General features: G+C 41.0%; 1 protein-coding gene across 3 annotated transcripts in view; it reads right to left on the bottom strand.

Moving 5' to 3' along the window:
* Window positions 1–23,338, bottom strand: part of KCNK2 (potassium two pore domain channel subfamily K member 2) — a 229,641-nt gene that overhangs the window by 152,743 nt on the left and 53,560 nt on the right. The window contains exons 1-3 of one of the 3 annotated variants that reach the window (XM_029229278.1): window positions 6,361–6,475; window positions 3,544–3,546; window positions 2,981–3,291 (exon numbers count right to left, since the gene is read on the bottom strand). In XM_029229278.1, the coding sequence (XP_029085111.1) occupies window positions 2,981–3,291; window position 3,544 (312 nt within the window). In that variant the 5' untranslated portion in view covers window positions 3,545–3,546; window positions 6,361–6,475. Of the gene's footprint in view, window positions 1–2,980; window positions 3,292–3,543; window positions 3,547–6,192; window positions 6,242–6,360; window positions 6,476–23,338 lie in introns of those variants that run through there. The other 2 variants (XM_029229277.1, XM_029229275.1) reach the window with 2 other exon arrangements.

The following is a 23,338-nucleotide window of genomic DNA, read 5'->3' as shown; positions in this document are numbered from 1 at the left end:
AGGGAACTAGATCCCGTGTGCCGCAACTAAGAGCCCACATGCCGCAACAAAGATCCCGCGTGCCGCAACTAAGACCGGTGCAACCAAATAAATAAATAAATATTTTTAAAAAACAAACAGCACTTAGATGGAACACACACGATGCGACTCGATAGCAGAAAAGGAAGTTGCTCTCATGTGCCTTAACGCTCCATTTCCCAATCTCCCCCCCGCCCCGCACCCCGCCCACCCTGCCCCCAAGCCTAGGCTACCCTGTGATACAACCACAGCATGGAATGAGGTTACCATCACCCACCCAGAGGGGTAATTAATAACTGGAGGCCAGATTAGGTTAACTGTACCTGATGTTGGCCTTACTGCCTGGCTACCCACTTCCTCCTCTTTGCCCACTATTCACAAAAGGAATCCAGAATTCCTTCTCCACCAACACGAGGGCTGAACTTCTAACTTCTCCAACTGTTTTCCCCTCAGCACTGAAAGCCCTGGAAGAGTGGAGACTCCTAGGAATAAAGCCAGACCAAGATTCTGAAGACCTGAACTCTCATCCTAAAGATACTATCTGGGGTAAATCATTCGGTTTCTTAGCCTCCTAATCCTTAATGCTGCGATATTTCTGCCTAATATACCCGCTCATGAGGTTTTAAGGGAAGATTAAAAGGGAAAATAAACACGGGAAAAACACTTGGAAATTTATGAGAACTATACAAATGAAATGTAATTCTAATATATGATTCCTGGCTCATTTGCTTTCCTCCCTATTTAGACACTGACTTTGATCCTTGGAGCCATGCCATTATAAAGATTTCTTTTACAAGAAGAAATTATGTTCAAAGAGAAAAAAATAATTTATTAAAACCATAGGGTTATAAAGGTGAGTGATATGACAATAAATAACAGGCAAACCTCTGCGTTTAAAAACACCCAATAAGCACCAAAATCCTTAAGATGTTTTAAGAAGATGCTCAATCAGCAATGAATATTAATAAAGCTAAAATGGATTGCCTGTGTAGAGCAAAAAGAAAAATAATTAGGTCATATATTGAGCTCCGTTTGTTCATTCCAAAAACAATGTAGCATTTTTTTCCTGCCCAAGACAAACAACCTCACTTGAGAAGGTAAGTATGCAATTACCTGAATCAGATGCTTCCACCCAATTAAGAGATAAGCAGAGAAGGAAAAATAACAACAACAGCAAATAAACCTAACACGTCTTGAGTGCCTAAATGCCTTCCACGGATTATCTCTTTACTCCTTACAGCAACCTTACTTGATAGGTATTCTTCCCTCATTCTAGCTAGACCTAAAGCTTAGAGGAAAATTACTTGTTCAAGATGACACCTCTAGGAAAGTACTCAAATGGAATTTAAAACGTCCTATCGAATCCCACAGGTTAGGCTTTTACCACGACTCCATGCTCTCTCCACCAAAATAACATAGAGCTCTTCTTCTAAAACCCAAGGGAAGTGGGGATTCTTTAAAGACTTTTAGTACCTCTAAGGATGATGGGCACAAATCAAGAGTGAAGTGGAAGTGATCTTATGCAGGAACAGACAATGGGGTGGCTGGACTGATGATATTATTTGGCAGGTTCACTGTCAGTACTGAAAATGGCACCATCATCTACAAATAGTAGGGAATTCAGTATCTAATTATCTGAAGAACCTTTCCAAAATTTAAGTCAAATAGGTGAGATGCAGAAATGTCTGAATGTGGTAGGAGCTAAATGAGGATCAGAGAATACTAGCTTTGATAGCTTTCAATAAGACTTGAACTAGAACTTGCTTGTGTATTCTATAAATAGAGAGGGCTATGGAGGACAGAGGTAGCATTTGGGGATCCATGGCAAGAGGGACTAAAAGAGGAAAGGTCGTAGAACAAGAAACTGGATAAAAATCAATAATAATTTCTTCCCACAATTGACTATTCCAACTCACTCAAATGATGTAAAACCAAACATAAGATGAGGAAGAAACTGCTCCGTTGATGGCTCACAGATTGTTTTCAATCCCATTTGACATAAATCTGGTAAGAAAAATAGGCTCTATAGGAAAATGAATATATGTACAATTAAGATGTTTCCACCAGTCAGATCTCTCCTTGAAAGAAAATTCTAGGGCTTTCTTCTTGACGAAGATTCTTGGTTGGACCAATGATTTGTTTTAAACAAAAGAAATCTACAACAAAAATATAGCCATCTCCAAGGAGCCTAACTGAAATTTTTAAGTCATTCTGGGATTAAATTTTTTTTTAATGTTTTTCCATAAGGGTACTGTTCTGCTATTAGAGAGAACAGTATTATTCAATTAAAACTAAATTAGTTTTTATTCAAAAACTCCATTTTTCTGTGTTACTAGTAAATTGCTTTTAGCTGGGGTTTAGAGAAGCAATGATTAATCACTTCTCCCCAGACACCTAAAAAAGGCAGTTATCAGAGTTATGCTTTGGCTAGATTAAAGAAGTGAGCTATGGCTTGTTAGCCATGAGACGTATCCACCACAAACTCATCTTTTCTATCTTATAATAGCCATTGCCATGATTACCGCACTTTTCCACCTTATATTTTCCCCTCATTTGCCACAGCAAAGTTTCTCAGTCGGCAGTGGTCCTCTAACCCTGAGGGCCTCCAGCAAGGTAACCCTGTGTTCACAGAACTGTCCACTGGCAGTTCTAAGACAAGGCAAAGGAAAAGAAAGAAGGGTGACAACAGGACAGAAACAGAGAAACACAAGAGCAGAAGAGGGTGAGAAGCAGCAGGGAGTGGGAGAAATAAAGAAGAAGAAAAGATGGCAGAAATAAGAAAAGAGGGAGGGAGTGCAATAAAGAGAAAAAGAAACTGTGGCCAAGAGGTCTACACTAAGGAGAAAAGTGGGAGAGGACCCCACAGGCACATAGGAGGACCTAGTACTAAGTTATTGACTCTTATTCTTACTTGTCTTTGCCCACAGAGGAAACGGAATAACAACTCCTGGGTGCCAGTTACCTGGATGAGTTCGTCCAGCTCAGTCGAATTGACACAGGAGTGCTGGGAAATGAACGTCTGCTTCTGGATCACAATGGTGGTCCTCTGGGAAATCTCGTGAGGCTGCTCCAACGCTTTGAACACTGTGGCTCCGATGATCAGATAGAGGACGACCACCAGGAAAATCGTGGAGACCGTCTTCCATTTCATAACATTAATGGTCGTGTCAGTCTCCACCCGGGAAGCAAGCACGGTGGGTTTCGTGGAGAACGAGAGCCTCGGTTTAGAGTTCTGAGCGGCAGATTTAGGATCCAGCAAGTCAGGGGCCGCCACTGCCAACAATAGAGAATGGAGGTTAGGTTGAAGGAGGTTAGAGGGGGATGGCTCGGCTTCTTTCAAGGGTCAGCAAAGGTGGACTGAACTTGCTCTCCTGGTGGAAGCTCCAGAGCCTAAACCAGAAGTATATAAGGGTTCAAGGAAAAGGGGCTGGGTCTTAGCTCTCTGCTGCTATTGGGGTTTCCGATGGGAGGAAAAAAACAGGAAGCGGACTAAGAACCTTTAAAAAAAAAAGAATGCCTGAGGACTTCCTAATTAATTTCAAAATTTATATCTGTCCAACGTGCTAGTCAACACATTTACAGAACTCCTAAGAGTTGATGGTACTAAGCTAGATATTTGAGTGCTCATAAAGAAGGCTAATGGATTATTCCTGTTCTCAAGAACTTAACACTCTATACCACAAGCCATCAGTGTAAATATTATAATTTATTTAAAAATTCATTATAATAAAGGAATTGTATTGTAAGTGAATTTGCGATCCAAACATTGTTGCTCAAAGTAGAACGTTAGTAATTATCTGGTAAAACATGATGGCAAATAAACCACTCAGTAGCTCAATCATTTCTTTTTGCTGTCCTCCAAAGTGGGCTCATGATTAATCATTGTCTGTATTTTGTTATTCAATCTCGGACATCTTTAAAAAAAACAAAAGTATTGCTACCCATTCTGGCACACAATCATAGGTGCAGCCAAGAGATGACAAGTTCCTTCCATTTCAACAGTGAACATTATCAAGAAAAAAAATTAAAAACATTGTCTCACACCTTAGACCCTACATGCTCTGTACAGAGCTAATTGCTCCATTAGAGTGGATTTATGTATTCTCTTACAAATTCCCATATATTCTGAGGTGACTCTAAATCCATTTATTATTCATCTCAGCTGTTCAAAAATATCATTAATGGATTTCCTTTAGAAAATTCAAGAGATACTAGACTTCCACTTGCTAAGGGGAAAATAAGCCATCTACTACAGAATTGGAAAGGCAACACTGAACCAAAAGGGGTAACAGAATGGCTGAAAGATGGGAGATTTAAAAAAACTCAACCATAATAATCAATTTAACATACATAATTGTTAGAGATATAAGTAAAATTACTTTAGTGTATATAATACAGGTTTAATAAAATGATAACCTAATCTAAAAGACACTTTTAAGTAAGTATATAAGAAATAATCTATGAAATTGCACCCAAATACCCTACAGGAACCTGAAATTACTCGAAAATAAGAAGTGTCGATTTTCACATGGCTACATACCTTGCCCTCTTGACTACCACTGTGAGTTAAATGTAGGACTACCACAGCTGGAGTTCATAAAATAAATCATCTGTTGCCCATCGGAAAGAAGCTTTGCAAGCAAAGCTATGTGAAGCACCAGACCTAAGTAAGCAGTATTGTATAATGACGACAGATAACAGAGGGCTCCTCAATCAGCAAAACTCTGAATGGTTCTGACTTTGAGGAGAAGTCGGAGCTCTGATGACTTAACTGTACCCCTGTCTCCAAGCGGAGATTCCACATACCTACAGCTCATTTCAGCAATTTCCAATGGTTCAACCTGCTATAACAAGGATGTACACATTTTCCTCCTGATACAGTCAGCTGCTCCAAATAAAGCCACAAACTAGCAGACGCCTTTCACATGTGATATTCATAAAGGCAACTTCACCCAAAATCAGCACTGGATACATGTTTAATGTTTTAATTTTCTGAAACATTTTAACAGAAATGTTGATAACAGCTAAAATCACTGTCATCTGCTGTCTAGCCACTCCACCCCACCTGCAAGCTGCGTAGTGAGTCTCAGTGAAAAATAAAGGTCATAATCTAAAATTAAGCCATCTTTGGAATTAAAATAACAGAAAATCACACAGAAGCTCCATATTATCTCTCTGAAGGAAGCTTTCCAAGCGTTCTCTGTGCTCTCATATTTCTGATCTTTCACATCCCTGGTTTCTGGTCTGCGGAACTGGAAAACACCAAGACTGTTTACCTTGATGCTCCCAAATCCTACTCCTAGACTGCAGTGCTAAACTAAGGCATTATTGATATAACATGCTTTGGGGGAAAGGGGACAGGTTTTTTTTTTTTTTTTAAGATTGTGGCTGTATGTTATTAAGCTAATACATTTCCTGATGGATTTTAATTCTTTTAAGCTATTGCCTTATTTTTTAATTAGCAGAAATATATATAATACATATTTGGCGGACAAAATGGGCAGAAACTAGTGAAATACCAAAATAAAAAACAACAGCCTTTCCCCTCGGTCTAATATGGGGAACCCTCTGGGTTTCCATCTCCCCGTCGTCTGATGTATGATCATGAAGAGAAGCTCCTTAGAACAAGGAATCAAAGATTCACCCCTTCCACACACTCTCCCGGCACCATCACTACCTCCCTTCTCTGCCCCCAGCACCTCACAGAGTCCTCTTAATCCTGGTCTCCCATCCTCACCCAGGTATGTCTTCTTCGCTCCCGGCCACAACTGACGACTCAATACCAGGAGAAATGAGCTTTTTTCAGCGCGACTGCCTATACCACCACGCAACGGGCAACAAGTGTGACCAGGGTCACCATGCGTCCTGCCCGTCGGCTACTCCCAAGAGCTGACCCTCCTCCTCCTTCGGAAACTCCCCCCAAGTGTCCCAAACCCATACCCAAGGCAGATGCAAAACCCCCAGGCACCAGCGGGAGAGTGGGGAGAAGCAGCCAGGAGAGGGTCCGGGGATAGATTTGCCTCCAACCCCAGATTATGACCCAACACCTTGGACGGGAAACGAAGGTGGAAAACGTCCGCTTGCTGCCGGCGGGGCTTTTGCAGCCCTCCCCGGACTGGTTGGGGCTGAAAGCCCGCGGCGGGAGGTGGGGAAGAGGGTACCTGGGGGTCTCACCTTTTCCTGCTCTATGGCCGGGTCTCTCCCGCGAGGCGCTGGGAAGCATGAGGCATGCAGCATTCACAATGTTTTGGGGTTTTTTGTTTTTGTTTTTGTTTTTTGGGTTGGTTTTTTTTTTTGAAAAAGACGGACTTGAAGCTTTTACAAACACGCCATTGTACTCACTTATTCAGAGACGGGCTGCGCGCTCCGAGCTGCATGGGCAGGCATTTTCCCCGGCTTTGTTTTACAAGGTGGGGAGAGCGGGGCTGGACGCGGGAGGGAGGGTGGGGGGAGCGTGAGAAGAAACGGAATCGCGGGAAGGAGGGGACACCGGCGGGCCGGGCAGAGGGCGAGGGCGAGGCCAAGTTGGGCTGGGGCGCCGCCGCCCCCGCGCGCGCCTGCGGCCGGGCCCGGGTCACCAGGAGAGCGCCGGCCACCCGGGTCCCGCGCCGGCCAGCAGCCGCCGCCGCCGCCGCGCTCTCCGCCCCGGGCTCCGCGCTGGCCGGGCCCCTGCGCTGCGCGGCGCGGGGGTGGTGGGTGCAGCCCGAGCCGCAGTGCGCCCCGGCGTCTTTGTGCGCGAGCCTCGCTCAGCCCCTCTTCGCATGTCTTTGTGCGTCTCCCAGGCAGAGCCCTCCGTGCCCCGGGGGTGGAGGTGGGGTGGAGGTGGCACGGTCTCAGCGCGCCCGGCGCCCTCCAGCCCGCAGCTCGGCCGCCCCCCGCCGCTCTCCCTTCCAGGCTCGCTCCTCTCGCCCCTCGCTAGTTCCTTTCCCTCCTTTCGGAACTCCCTCCCCTTCGCACCCCTCCCACACCCCACCCCGTCTCACCGCCTGGGCTCTCCTCGCCGCACCTCCTGCGAGCCCAACCCTCGCCTGCGTCTCCCTCGCCTCTTCCAAACTACCCCTCAAGCCGCCTCCCCGCCTGGGGGCATAGCCATTGGATTCACCTGCAGTCTCTCCTTCTTTCGGCCCCTTCCACTAACCCTGCCCCCTCCCTAGATCCTCACTCACTTTATCGGGCATAATTGGCTCCAGCCCATCTCCTTCCAAGTCGGGTCGCGGGGGTGTGGGACCGACCTTTGGGGAGCGGGTTCCTGGACCCCAGCACGTGGGCATCCTGCCCTCCCTCCGCCCCCCCCCCCCCGCCCCAGGGTTGTACAGAGACGTACACCTGAAACCCTTGCAGTGGAGGCGGTAATGAGGATGCTGATTTCTTCCAGTTTGCGCTTGGATAAGGGTTATCAAGTCACCACCAACCACCACCCCATCTCCAAGGGTGCTCGACCTAGGCAGCTAGCTCTGATGGGCAGAGTGTTGCACGAATGGGGAAAGCACCGGGAGCCAAGGTGAAGACATTTAGGGAGGCAAAGGAAACGGAAGAAAAATCTATTTGTTCCCAGGGCGAGACCCCTTTTGCTGGGAACAGAGGTTGCGAATGTGGTCGGTAAAGCAGCGGGGTGCGAGACCTCAGACCTCAGTCCTCAGTCTGAACTCGGCGCTCCCCACACACCTCCGCATCAGGATCCCAGCTTGGCAGGTACCAGACTCCGCCCAGACTAGCAGACGGCCGCGTGGGGACAGCTGAACTCCTGGCGACCCCGGTGCGGGAACCGAACCCGCAGAGGAAGGGGAGAAAGCGCACAGAGAACGGGCTGCAGCTGTAATGAGCGAGTCTTCTCACCGCACACATGATATAGTGGAACTTCAGCTGGTTTGTAAACTCTTCTTCCTTCCCACTTTCGCAGCGGAATCCCCTGCTGACCTCCACCCTCCCACCTCCACCGCTGTGTGAGTTTATCTTCCAGAACTGCTGCTCGGTCAGACTGGAGTATTTCCCCACTTACCAGGAGAATTCCGTAGCGAAAGCTATAGACGTGAAGGAGGTAAGGTAGAACAGAAAGACTGTCGATTGTAAAAAGAACGTTGTAAACCTTTCGCAAGGCTGTGGCCGTCTACGATTTGAAATGCCAAATTACTTTCTAAATTCCAGAATAGGTTCAGCCGGCTGTCTCCTTCTTTCTCCTGTTAAAAATGTCCTCCTTATTAGGAATTCCTTCCTGCTGGAATTGAAACATGTTTTTCTCGACTTCTGCTCTCAATAATAGTATAATCGGATGTCCTTTCTCAAATGTGAATGCTGACTTAAAACCCTTCTAGACTCTCTGGGTCACAGGTAATATGCTTCCTGATCTGGCTTCTCTTTTTCATTCCTGTTCCTCCTGGCTACTGTCATCTTCCCTCACACACCTTCCGCAGTCCTCTCCCCAATTTTACATGACTAAGACACTGCATCAGTAGGGTTCTCCAGAGAAACAGAACAGATAAGATGTTTTCGTGTGTATATAAATTTTATTTTAAGGAATTGACTCAACACAACCACGGGGGCTGTAGAGTCCATCTGAAATCCCCAGGGTAGTTCTGGAAAATCCGGCAAGAGTTAATGCTTCAGTCTTGAATTTCTTTTCTGGGAAACCTCAGTGTTTGTTCATAAGACCTTCAACTGATTATATGTGCCCTACCCACATCATCAAGGGTGATCTTTCCTTAAAGTCCGACTGTAGATGTTAACCACATCTACAAAATACCTCCACAGCAACACCTAGGTCAGTGTCTTATTAGATAATTGGGTGCTATAGCCTAGCCAAGTTGACACATCAAACTAACCATCACAGGTATTATCTTCCAGATCCCCCAGCAGTTAAAAGTTTCTCGTAAATCCTTTCATTATTTGCTTCCCAGGACAACTTATGCTTCTATTTTTGCACTTGTCACATTGTGTTGTGCTTCTTTAAACTAGACTGTAAGCTCAGTTAGGGCATAAACCATGTCTTTCTGTTCCCCATAGTATCCACAGTAACCAGTGACTAGCGCTAAATACATGTTTGATAAACATCTGAATGAAAGTGAGATGGCAGACATCATTTATCTGGCCTCCTTCTAGATATTTGGAACTAGGTATCTTACATTTATAGGAAATGAGATAAATCCACCACTTACAGAATCATTTTCTACCCGATCACAGGCTTTTTGTTCTCTGAGTAAAATGATCCCAAACACTTTGAGTATTCTTTTTTTTTTCACTTTTCCCCTTTTGCTCGGTGATTCTTTTTTGTTCCATCTGGGTCTTTTGCAAATTTAGCCACACCTTGCTAAGCACTGGTCCTCTGTCCAACTGGCTAATACTTACTGAAGTGTGGGATTAACTCATAGTTTAAATATGCCTGTATGGTGCATCCCTTCCTCATGGGATGTAAGAACTCACCACCAATCCCAAATGCTGATCTGCCATTTTCCCTCCTTTTCTCTATCAAGTTATGTGCGGCAGTGGTCCTCCATGTTCCCCTTGCATTATTCTCACATTAGGCACACATATATGTAGAGGGCTGAGAGTAGGGGGCCACGGATTTACTTTACAGAGACATTAAAATAAGATTTGAAAAAGAAACAAAATTCCAAACTGTAGCATTAGCAGGAATCATTCCAACAAGCTAGCCTCAACCTCACAAATTATTCAAAAGAACCAAGAAACTAGTTCCCACACTGACTCTAGCCCTGCTTTCTACTGCAGCCGCCCACAGCCCCTTCAATTTAAAGACCCCTACCCCTTTAAGAGCCACCTTGCACTTACTCACTGTGTTTCAAGTAAGAGGGAAAAAAGGGGATAGACTAGTTTGTGTATCGTTGCAACTGGAGAAACAAGGAAATGGGATGGTTTATCCTGTTTAATTTTATGTCTGCATTTCTCATACATATAAATCCCACCAAACTGTCATAGAAAAACTAGATGGACTCTATTTCTTTCATGCTGCCAGACCCAGGCTACTCAACACCCATTAACTTTATTTTAATGGACAGGAAAACCTGAAATATGTAATAAAAAGATTTAGCGCCCCCAAATTCTATACTCCCCTCCTTCCAGTGCTTTCAGAGTTGCTGTTATGCTCCAACCAGCAGCAAGAAATCTACAGGACTTCACTTTCATGTTCAGTTTCTTTTTTGACCGTGGCCTACTCATAGTTAAAACAAAAAGTAAACAAAAAAAGAGCATGCCACTGTCTTTTCCATAATTCCATTCACACCTAGAATTTTGGAGTTAAGGTGACTTCTGTGGGTATCCTAACTCTGCCATTTGTGAACAATGTTGAGTTTGAGGGAGTCCCTTTGTCTCTCTGACCATCACTTTCATCGTCTGCAAAACAGGGATACTACACTGAACCCACAAGAGATTGTTGTAAGAATTAAACACATATGTGTTTAACGTTGTAGGTCCTCAAAAGAATTTCATTCTCTCTTGTGCTTGACCTAACCCAACGAACCAGGGGGCTCCCGGCCTAGCAAGACCACCAACAAATTCCAACTCTATAATAAATCTTGGCATTTATTTAATCTTCTGGATAACACAATTGCACAGGTCTAAGATGAGGAAGAATGGATCACTTTTGTCAAATACCTATTGAGTGCCTACCCAGTACCAAACAGGAGCTCTGTGGATATAGCAAGGTTGCTGCCTTCATTAAGCTTATGGTCTAGAGAGGGAAGGTGCTAAACAAACCTAAAATTAAAATTCTAATCAATGCAATAAGTAGAAGGTACAGATTACAAGAGTATATAACGTTGGAGGGTCCGGCAGGCCTGTCAAAAGAAGTGACGTTACAGTTGAGCCCTGAAGATGAGCGTGGGTGGAGAGGAAGAGGCATAATGTAAGGAAAGAGCTTCCTCGGGCGAAGGAAGAACATGTGGCAGGAAGAAGTTTGGAGAATTTGGGGAGCTCAGAGAGTGAGGAGTGGTGATAGACAGTGATCAAGCTAGAAAGGCAGGCAGAGACCAGGTCATAAGGCCTTGGATTTAGTTAATGGGACTTTGGTGAATTTTCAGCAGAGCACTAACTTCATCAGATGACATTTAAAAGAAATCACTCTGGTTGCTACATGGAGAACAGACAGAAGGTGAACACAAATGAAAGCACGTTTAGATGCTATTGCTTTAGTCCAGGTGAGAGATTCATGGTGACTTGTATGGGAGTGGAAGAGAGGATATGAGAGGTGGGAGCAGTAGATCATCAGGCCTCTGTGATCCACCGGGTATGGGGAGTGAATGCTGAGGGAGAGGGTGGGCATTTTCCAAGAGGTTCTAGTTCATGTAAACTTAGAGAAGACAACAGCATAGGCAGTACTTCAGTGAAATGCCTGCCTGATGTGGTCCCTCCAGGGACACTTACCTTCCCCCGTTATGGCTGTTATGGTTCTTGTGGGACTCATCCCTGATTGTCGGTGTCATGTGTGTCCTGGGTCTCAGCCAACACAGTCATGATTCCTCAGCCTTTCAATTGGTTCAGGCACAGGGCTGTGACCCACTCAGCTGACAGAACTTATGCCAGGGTTTCTGAGGAAAGAGACTTTCATGCTACATCACTGATCTTGAACCTGAAAGTCTTGGAGACTATTATGACAATGAGAAAAGAAGCTACCTTAGAATGGAGCCAGTACAGAGCAAATAGAACCAAAATGACCAGTTCTTTGTGACTACATTTTATCAATCACCTGTATCAAACTACACCATAAGCCATACAAATTTTCTTTTTGTATAAGCCAAATTTGTCTTGAGATTTCTGATACTAGAAAGTCCTAATCAAAACATTACAAAGCACGGAACTAGAGAAAGTGAGAAATGATTTACCTGTATGGGGTCTCTAGGTTGACCTCCAATGATTCCTGCCACCTGGTATTCATGCCCTGTGTTATGAAACCCTCCAGCCCCCTTGAATGTGAGCTGCTAATGAACAGAATACATTGCAAGCAATGGGATGTCCCTTCCAAGGTTAGGCTTCCCTCTTGTGTGTACTCTCTCACTCTCTCTTGGATCTCTCACTCTGGTGGCAGCCAGCTGCCATGTCATAAGGCAGCCTTGAGGAGAGGCCCAGGTGAACCTGGAAGTGGATCACCTGAGGTCTTCTAACAGCCATGTAAGTGAGCTTGGAGGCTTCCTTCCCCATTCTAGCCATGAGATCACTAGAGTCCTAGATAACAGCTTGAGTGCGGCCTCTTGAGAGACCCTGAGCCAAAACCACCCAAGTAAGTTCCTTCCAAATTCTTGAGCCTCAAAAACTGTGAAATCACCTGGAGGAAAACAGAGGCAGAACACTCTCTGACATAAATCATAGCAGTATTTTTTTGGATCCATCTCCTAGAGTAATGGAAATAAAAATAAACAAATGGTACCTAATTAAACTTAAAAGCTTTTGAATAACAAAGGAAACCATAAACAAAATGAAAAAACCACCTGCAGAATGGGAGAAAATATTTGCAAAACAATGCGACCAACAAGGGATTAATTTCCAAAATATACAGACAGCTCATACAACTCAATATCAAAAAAACAAACAACCCAATCAAAAAATGGGTGGAAGACCTAAATAGACATTTCTCCAGGGAAGACATACAGATGGCCAACAAACACATGAAAAGATGCTCAACATCGTTAATTATTAGAGAAATGCAAATCAAAACTACAATGAGGGATCACCTCACTCTGGTCAGAATGGCCATCATCAAAAGTCTACAAATAATAAATGCTGGAGAGGGTGTGCAGAAAAGGGAACCCTCCTGCACTGTTCCCAGGAATATAAACTGGTACAGCCACTGTGGAGAACAGTATGAAGGGTCCTTAAAAGACTAAAATAGAGCTACCATATGATCCAGCAATCCCATTCCTGGGCATATATCCGGAAAAGATGAAAACTCTAATTTGAAAAACTACATACACCCCAGTGTTCACTGCAGTAGCCAAGCTAGAGAAGCAACTTAAATGTCCATGAACAGATGAATGGATAGAGAAAATGTGGTGTGTATATACACAATGGAATACTACTCAGCCGTAAAAAAGAGTGAAATAACGCCATTTGCAGCAACATGGATGGACTTAGAGGTTATCATACTAAGTGAAGTAAGTCAGAGAAAGACAAGTATCATACGATATCACTTATATATGGAATCTAAAAAAAGTGATACAAATGAATTTATTTATATAATAGAAATAGACTCACAGACATAGAAAGCAAATTTATGGTTACCAAAGGGGAAAGGTGAGGAGGAATAAATTAGGAGTTTGGGATTAACAGATACACACTACTATATATAAAATGATAAACAACAAGGACCTACTCCATAGCACAGGGAACTATATTCAATATCTTGTAATAACCTGTAATAGAAAAGAATCTGAAAATAACTGAATCACTTTGCTGTATGCCTGGAACTAATGCAACATTGTAAATCAACTGTACTTCAATTTAAAAAAATTAAAAAAAACCTGTGAGACCAAAAATGTTTCTTGTTTTCGGGTGCTAAGTTTTGGGGTAATTTGCTGTGCAGCAATAGATAGTAATACAGCCTCTAAGAGTTAAATTCCAAGTAAGCTTATAAAGTGTCAGTCAGACCTGAGTTATGCAAGTTACTTTAAGAAGGCAATTCCTCAAAGGCCAAAATGCATTCATTTTGAAATATTCATAAACCTAAAATTAGAATATGTCAATGAGAAGGGAAGTTGGACATCATTAGAAGAATAGCAAAGGAAGCAAAGAGGTAGGTGTTAGAAGTGCCCATACAAGCACCGTCTCAAGCAGTAGGTCTCAAGCTTGAGTGTGCATCAGAATTGTGTGGAGTGCTTACAGGACACAGATTGTTGAGCCCAGTGCCAGAGTTTCTGAGGCATTATGTCTGCGGTGAGGCCTAAGAACTGGCATGAATAACAAGTTCCCAGGTGATGCTAATGCTACTAGTCCAGGGAGCACACTTTACGAATCCTGGAGGAAAAGCAGAATTTGGGTTCACTCTGCTCTGATAGCTCATAATCACAGAGGCGGTTTTTGCAGTGGTAAGAGATTGGGCTAGATGACAACTCAGGCCCTCTGCCACCGTGGCTGGCAATCACAGCAGGCACTGGTACATATCACCATTCACTCTCACTATTAAGCACCTTCTGTGTATCAGAAAGGCATTTTTCTAGCATTTTGGGATACACAGTAGCAAAGAAGACACACCAAATCTTTGCAATCATGGAGTTAAAATAAGGAAAGAATGACACTAGTAAAACCATGTACATGTCTATTTGTAAAACATCATTGAGTTATTGAGGAGGTTTCAGATTAAAGTACCTCACCCTGAAAAATTTTTTTAAATGTCATTTTTTTCATAAAACTTTGCAAAATCAAGAGGTTAATTTTGTGAAAATTAAAGTCACTCTAAAATATACAACACTCAGCAATATCTTTTTTAATGGCTTTATATATTTGCTTACTTTAAAGTAAACACAAAATATGAAGAAAGGTAAGATTTTTAAATGTAAATAAGAATCTCTTTTATAATGGTAATTCTTAGTCCCATGTGACTTCTTTTCAGTTTTAAAAATTTATGTAAGTCAAAACACCCAACTTTTGCATATAAACATCAGTTCTTTAATCAGTGTACACTTAAGTGTTAATTATTAAAGTAAGCTAATATATATAATTTTGCTCAACAGGGGATAAGATTGACTAAGGATGTTGTAAAGTAAAGAAATCCTTATAAAATGGTACTCTGTTATAATAGATTAAATTCAGAAAACATTAGCATTTACTTAGTTTACAAAGAGGAAATTCTACTCCAGATTTTCTTTCTCCTTTCAAAGTTGAGTATCATAAACTATCACTAGGAAATGAACATTTTGCTAATATATATCTAGACTAACAATGAATTCATTAGATAATTGTTTAAGTCTGCCAGTATTAGGCAAACAAATTATATCAAATGTGATGCTTTTTATTAAAATCAGGCATAAAATCCAGAGAGAACTAGAATTAAAATTTTTATTGATGGCTTTCATTACCTCCTGAATTTCCAGCACATCCAGTACTTTATTTAAAACTTATATTTGTTGTGAAGGTTTGCCAATCCAGCATTTTGCCTTCACCTGAGACTACAAATTCTGACACCAATGAAGAACAAATCAATTCAATTTCTCTTCTAAAATTAAGTCACAAGATATAAAGGCAATAAAAAAGCAAATGGAGAATGTGAGGATTTGGAATGTCCTAAAGATATTTGTTAATGTGTTCAATAACCAAAGATCTTAATTTCACCATTTATGTATAGAATCTAGCTTTCTCTCGTACCTTTTTGTGTCTATGATTACATGAGCACATACAAGCCTCGCTCAAGGCCATCTACTAAGTTTATGGAAGAATTGAGATTAAAAACACATGCATCACCCAAGGCATGTTTGTTCTATAAGAAAGCGCTAAAACAAAGAAGAAAGCAGCTTTTGGTAGAATTTTTTAAATTGTTAAGATGATTGTGTGATCTCTCCAAATTCTACAAAGTGATCAAGGCGAGAACACTACCACCGCCACCACCCGTCCCCAGGACCTTCACCAGTGGCCTCAACTCCACTGATCTCTGATCCATTCTCCATACTGCAGCCAGATGAAGTTTTTAAAATAAAATCTGGTTAAACTGAAGCCCTGATTAAAAGCATACATGAACTTCCCACTGCCTTCACCATAGAGACTAATAGGCTAAGGGCATTCTCAGGGCCTCAAAAATCCTTGCCCTGTGAATAATAACAGTAACAATAAGAAGAGGAATCATAACAATAGGTAACATCTAATGAGGCATTTGCACCAGCCCTTCGTTCAAGACCATTTCATTTACTACTTCGTTTACTTCTCATAACAACCATATGAGGTTATTATCCTCAGAGAAGTTAAAGTAACTTCCCCAAAGTAACACAGCTGGTAAATCAATAAAACTACTATATAGGGCCCAGCTCACCAGCTTTTCTTCTCATTTCCGGTTTCTTGAGTATCCCCTACTCCTTCTTTCCTTAGAGCCTTAACACATACCAGTCCTTCTAGCCTAGACTGTGCCTGTTTCCCTCACTACTAGAAAATAACATACTATTTCTCTAGACCTCAGCTAAAGCATACCTTCCTCAGAAAATGCTCCATCACCTCCTAACAAGATCAGCCCACCACCCCAACATATACACTCTCATAGCACTCTGTACTCCCCCTCATTGTCCTGGTCACAAGTGTTATAAAACTACTTCTTCAGATTATTATTTAGTCACTGCCTATATTAGTTTTCTAGGGCTGCCATGATAATGTTCCAAACACTCGGGTGGCTAAGAAAGAACACCAGAAATTTTGATCTCAGTTCTTGAGGCTAGAAATCAGAAATCAAGGTGTCAGCAGGGCCATGCCCCCTCTGACAGAACTAGGGGAGAATCCTTCCTTGCTGCTTCTAGCTTCTGGTATTTGCCGGTGATCCTTGGCATTCCCCGGCTTGTGTATACATCACCAACCCCATGGCCATCTTCTCCTTGTATGTCTTCACATTGTTTTCCTTGTTTGTGTCTGTCTCTCTGTCCCAATTTCTCCTTTTTTTAAAGGACACCTGTCATACTGGATTAGGGCCCATCCTAATAACCTCATTTCAACTTAATTACCTCTGTAAAGACCCCTTTTCCCAATAATGTCACATTCTCAGGTACTGGGGTTAGGACTTCAATATACCTTTTGGTGGGGACACAATTCAACCCATAACATTGCCTATGAGACTAAAACAAGTTCCAAGAGAGAAGGGATCTTGTCATCTTATTCCTTAGCACAATATCTTACATATGATAGGCACAAAAATCAATACTGATTAAATGAATGAAAGCCCATTATTAAGAGGTATTATTGAAAGAATCCTGCAGTTAATTAGGGCTCAGAATCGCTATGCCTATAGCATCAGGCAGGAACATACATGCACGAAGTGGGTCTAGTGAACCAGTGAACTGGAGGAGATATTCTAGTCATCTTTAGTTGATTATTGCCATGAAAGAACATAGATCCAGTGTGTTAGAGCTTCCAATTTTCCAAGAGAAGTCAGATATCCAAATTGTTTTAGAAGAAACCTTTCAATTTCAAAATGGGGGCCACTAAATCAATTTTCAAAAATAAACGGTGGTAATGGCAAATAAAACATATCTGTAGGCTGCACATGGTCCTGAGGCTCTCTGATTTCAGCCTCTGGGTTCAGGTAACATTAGATGCCCTGTGAGGTCATATCTGCAATGAAATGCAATGATTCCATTTTCTAGGCTATGGTAAGTGTTGAAACACCTCACTTCAATTGTAGTCATGTGGGGCTGGCACTAGGATAAGGCTAGTGAGGCACTCCCCTAGGGCACAAAATTTAAAGGGGCATCAAAAACACAGCTAAATAATATTTTAATACAGTAGTTTTTAAAATCAATGTGAAAAATTCATGATGAACAAAAAGTTCAAAATTTTAAATAAAGAGGATCCAACCCTGCATTGGCACAAGTTGGCCTCACTGGCCCCACCCTAGTCCTGGCTCTGCTGCCTTGTTTCACTGATACTTACCCTCCCTGCTAGATCACACATGGGAATTCTCTTCTGTTGCATAAGCTCCCCTTTCCTGGAGCTCCAGGTACTATGCTATATTATAGAAGAAGCAACCCCTCACTCACCCAAAATTCTGTGCCCAAACATGCATTACTGCACTGTACTGCACATAAGATGAAGTAACTTACACTTCCTGTGGATTCTCAAGTTTATCTCCCTCCTTTGAAAGAATGTATCTTGAACGCTGTTGTTTCTTCTCCTCTGAGATGGTGTAACTCACTTCTGATGAAATTTCCTTAATTATACTTTTCTCTCAGGTTTCAAGCTTAATACCTGTTTACTTCTGCCACATGGCTAGATGCTTCAGATGGGCATCTGGCTCTAGCCCTACAACAGCTTGCTAGTGGAGTCCAACAGATGCAGGTTAGTTACCATGGAATGTTCTTATGTTGGTTCAGCTTTCAGCTTGGAAATCACATCTGAAATGTTTTAAAGCTAGACAATACAGAGAGCACCGTGACCTTTCCTAAGCAGCCACTCAAAATACAGACCTTCTCATCCATCATCACCACAAACCCCTCCATGAGATAATTAATGTGCACAATTGGGTAATAAATTAGGGCAAAATGTTAATTCAGGGTTGTCACAATCTCTACAAAGCTTTTCGCAAACCTTGAGAGTCACCTGTCAACATCACACCAGGACTAACTCAGCCAATTATGCAAATATATTTATGAGCTGTCAAAGCATCCATTGGGAAAACAGTTGGAACCAGCATAGAAACTTCACTACTACATAATCCCTGTAACTATAATTTGAATAAGAACAAGAAATGATGAAGTCCCAAGTTCCTGTGAAATCTGGGTCTTTAGATATTAGAAAATAAAAAATACAGTTAGACAATTAATTTAATTTGATCAGGACAGTTGTCTGATCATATACCCTGACTATTCTCCTCTGTGAAACCTTCCGTGTTCTTTACCTCTGATAAATTTGATCACAATTGCCTATGGATCCTTATATAAATTCATAGCACCGCTTACTCTTGTGTATACATTTGTCTCTATGTCCTGCTTTCTCTACTAGACTAAAGGCTCTCTGAAGACAACTATCTCATCTGAATTCTTTTTGATTTCTTAGAATACACAGTAGGTATGCAAATGTTTTTTGGATCGGTATGAATAAAAGACCACCACCATCCCAACACACACAAAATCACCACCTCTTATGACTTTCAAAGAAGGATTTCATAACTGTGACATTTATCATCAAAAAGCATTTAATTCACATGAAGGTATTTTCAGTACATTGAAAGTCACTGTATTTCTTCCATGTCCTTTATTATCCCATATAATTCTATTATCACACAGATTCACATGAAGGTCAGCATAGTCACTGGTAAAGACTGTGAGCTGCCTAGTTTCAAATCCAGGCCCAGCCACTTATTAGCCGTGCCTTATTTCCTCATCTGTGAAATGGGGGTGAAAAGTAGTCATCCTCAACTTGTTAATGAGACCTAAAAGAGTTAATGCTTGAAAAGTATTTAGAACAGTGCCCTAAATAGAGTAAGAACTCAGTAAACAATGATCGCTATTAATAGTATTATTCCCAGTGATAGCACTAAATCATGGAGAGAGGGAAAGAAGATGGATCTGAGGTAAGAAGTGAAACAAAAAGGAAGAGGTTGTTAATCTTCTGGGGCTTGGCCAGCAAACACCTGGAAGCTGGCTTTTAGGAACCAAATGAGCAATTGGGATTCAGGAAGGAAAAGACAGCTGCAAAAGATGGAGTCAAATTCCAGCACTTCTGTTCTAGAAAGAAGAGAACTCTGCAACTCAGGCAGCTTCTTCCCAGGCAGGAAGCCTTTCCCCTTCCACCTGATGGGAGAGAAGTCCGTACCAGGATGTGGCCAACAAAGGTGGATAAGTGAGATCCAGTTGGATTAGGAAAGGAATAGTAGGTGGGTTCACAAGGCTGTACTGGGAGCCCAGAAACAGACTTAAAGGTCTCTTCTCATCGTTATAGATGTGGTGTTGCCACTTTCTTTATCATGCACATACTCAGATCTCCCTTTGGCTATGGCCCCAACGTTTTGGACTGTTGCTATCTGAAACTAGCCCTTAAATTGTGTTGACTTTACTTTCTATCTCCTTAGCAACTATGATTGCTTTAAATGCTTCCAGGTTTGCTTGATTTTTTTTTCCCTTTCATTGTTATCAATGTTGTTTTCTGGACACAGATAAAACTCTTCTTTTCCACAAACAGGTTTTTGGTTCAGGTACAGCTTTTGGAACCCCAAGTTGTTTGGTTGCTAAGGGGACCAATGTATGCAAATAACATATAAATACAATAAGGGTCCTGGGAATGGAGTTTGCTGTTGAGCCAACAGGTGTCATGTGTATTTAATCCTGTGACTCAGATATTGTACCTGTTCCCTCTTTGCAAATTTATCAGGGATCTCTCTTATTTTTCTCACCCTGGTATCATGTTATGCTCATTTTAATTAAAATTGAGATGTCAAATGTTTACTGTTCTATTTTTAACAATTTTTGATGAAAATCTGTTAGTCACCAAGCACAGCTATGAATAGAACAAACTCCTTTTTTCCTGTTTTTATATCTACCCCAACAGTAGAATGCTGTTTTGTGGTAGTTTTTCTTTGGATGAAAGTTGGGTAGAAAAAACTTTATTGTTTTCCATTAATATTTTCTCAAGAAGGGGAACCAATAGTGCGCTGTTCAGATTCCAAAATGCCTTGCCAACCTTCTTGGTAATTAACTATAGTGTTTCCTTTGCCTGAAGTGATGGATGTCATTTGCACCATCTTCATATGTGGCATTACATTCTTCATATACTGTATCCACATATTTGGGGCAATATAGATTTTAACTCCCCATGTCTTTCCTGCTACCCTTGACCCTGAATTCTGAGTTTAGGGTAAGTACTCTTTTACTATGCTCCTATAACATACAGTAGGCATTCAATAAAAATTGAACCATTGTTACTGTTTATATAGGGTTATACTTAAAGCTCTAGGGATTGGGTGATAAAAATACAAAAACCTCTCTGTAGAGATTTATCTAGCTAGGAAAACAACATTTCCATGAAAAAAAATGAATCATAAAGACAGACCTAGAAGGGAATACAAAGGAAACATCTGCTAAGGTACATAATAAATATTTATTTAAATATTGGCTTGGCCAAAAAGTTTGTTCAGGTTTTCCATAAGATGTTATGGAAAAACCTGAACGAACTTTTTGGCCAGCCCAATAAATTACATGGGAGCATATGCCAGTTATAGTTGAGGACCTCTCTTTGAGAATATTTTGTTAGCAATCCATTTGAAATATTAAATATGAAAATAATTTATTTTAAAATTCAATTTGTAATGATTTTTTTTTTGTCATTAACCTGGCCTAGATTTTCTCAACGTTCAGCTAGTAAAGTCATCTCAGAGTCAGTCATTCCATTTAGAAACCATTATGCATAACATGATTGTGATTACCACAGATTATTGTGGGTATTTATTACATCTCTCTTTCTCCCTTGCCAGTGAGTTCCTTAGGGTAGGGACTGAGTCATCCTCATGTCACCCTCCCTAATGCCTAAAAGATAGTAGATTCTCAATAAAGGCTTGTTAAAATGAACTCAAGTACTTCAGCAACCTCAGAGACATTTTATTTATAAAAATTTTGCAAATTTTTAAGTATTAAATATTCTAAGAGAACCTAAAATAGCATAAACCTGGATTTTAAAAGTACTAACATTTTGCCATATATCCTTCCGATATATTTTTCTCCTTTTTTGAAGAAAAACAGATTACAACCACAGTCCCAATTCACCCCAGCCCACCTTGTTCCTTTCTTCTTCCCTTAAAATAACTACCTTCCTGGAGTTGGTGCTCATCCTTTTTGTGACTGTAAATGTATCCTTCTCATGTGCCTACGTAGCCATAAAAATATAAAGTATTTTAAAATTTACATAATTGGTATCATATTAAATGAATTCTTTTCAACTGGCTTTTTTTTTTCCATTTAAAACTTACATTGACAAGATTTATCCATGTTGAGATATGCAGAGCTTTTTCAGAATTATCCATTTTCCCTGATCAAATTTAGAGTAAAATTCTTTATCATTTAAAATCTAATATTTGCCTTCGGTTATAAAAATGAAAGAAAGTCTTATGAATATGAAGCAAAGAGTCTCTTTGATGTCTTTTCACTCTGTCCAACTACCTTGGCCAGCCCTCTCTACTGACTGCTTTATCAAAGCAAAAAATCCTGAGTTAAGAGCCAGGGATTAGAAATAATAAGCAAGACATGAACTGTGCACACTGACCCAAAGATCCACTCCAAAAACCGCCCAGCAGTCACCAAATTCATACCCAGTTTAGAGCACTGGCAAGAAAAGGAGGTGGGGATTTCTCTTTTGAAATTTCAGAAGAGATATCTTTCTTTCCTTTCCTCTCAATTTTTCTTTCAAAGACATTTAACTTATTAATAGCCAGACATGGCTATTAACTCAGGACATGGGTTGCTAATGCAAGTTGTCCAAATTTTCCCATCAAATAAGGATGTATAGAGTTCATGAAAACAAAGCAGGGGCTTAGAAGAAGAGACTTGCTAGTTAATTACATGCACTATTTCCTAAAAGCATTTTCTAGACAAAGTCTCTTTTATCATTTGGCTCCTGGGTACTTAATTCTCATTTAATATGAAACTGAAACATTGAGTCATAATTTACCTCTAGTCAATAACCAGATGACTACTGCTAAGGAAAGAACTTTAGTTTTGAGGTCCTAAATGTTCCTATAAATATATTTAATATATCTCAATTCATGAATTAGATACTTGAGTTCATTTCTCACTTTTCATTCTTTTTTTTCCCCTAAAAATCTAGCTATGACTAAGGACCAATAAAAAGTCTTTTGGAAAAAACTTAAAGGACACACTAAGTTTCTGTGTAACTTCTGGTTCATAGGTATGTGTACTTGAAGATACCCAAGTACAAAATCCAAACTTTGAAGACAGATAAAATAGATGGCAGCCCCTGGCTTTGTAAGAGGATTTATCTGAGTGCCTCTTCAAATTAGAGTACCTCTAAAAATCTTGTTCTATTTTCAAAGTTCTGTTTACACAAAATTTTTAAAATACTTGCTCAAAGCATTAGATAAATCTCTAGGGGTAAGAATGCAAAGCCTTGATAATATAATGTCTAATCCCCCAATTTAAAACTACTTTAAATAAGTGGTATATTGCAATACCTGCAAATTTGTAGTCCTTTATCACCTTTCATTTCCAAAGTTTCCCCACATCAAATAATAACCTAATCTGTTTGATAAAACACAGCTAATATTTAAACACTGAACCACAATACTGACAACCCACAAAACACAATAAATAAAGAGGGTATATGGGGGGAGGAGCAATAGCAGAAAGAGGAAGATAGAACTTTTCTATTTGAAATTGCAAAGGAATTTAAATATAAGTAATACAATTACCAGAGATGGACTTCAGTCTGAACTCTTGAATATTAAACAACCCTGCCCCCAATGAAGCTTGGCCTTGATGTTTAAGAAAAGCAAAGTGGCCTCTGTTTTCCAGCTCCTAGAAGACCAGACTCAGCAGTAGTTTTCTGGGTTTTTTTTAACATCTTTATTGGAGTATAATTGCTTTACAATGGTGTGTTAGTTTCTGCTTTACAACAAAGTGAATCAGTTATACATATACATATGTTTCCATATCTCTTCCCTCTTGCATCTCCCTCCCTCCCACCC

Source organism: Monodon monoceros, unplaced genomic scaffold (genome assembly GCF_005190385.1).
Source record: "Monodon monoceros isolate NGI ecotype Baffin Bay Population unplaced genomic scaffold, NGI_Narwhal_1 Super_Scaffold_18, whole genome shotgun sequence".
Lineage (NCBI taxonomy): Eukaryota > Metazoa > Chordata > Mammalia > Artiodactyla > Monodontidae > Monodon > Monodon monoceros.
Note: the sequence above shows the minus strand (reverse complement) of the source record. Positions and strands in the feature narration are given on the sequence as shown.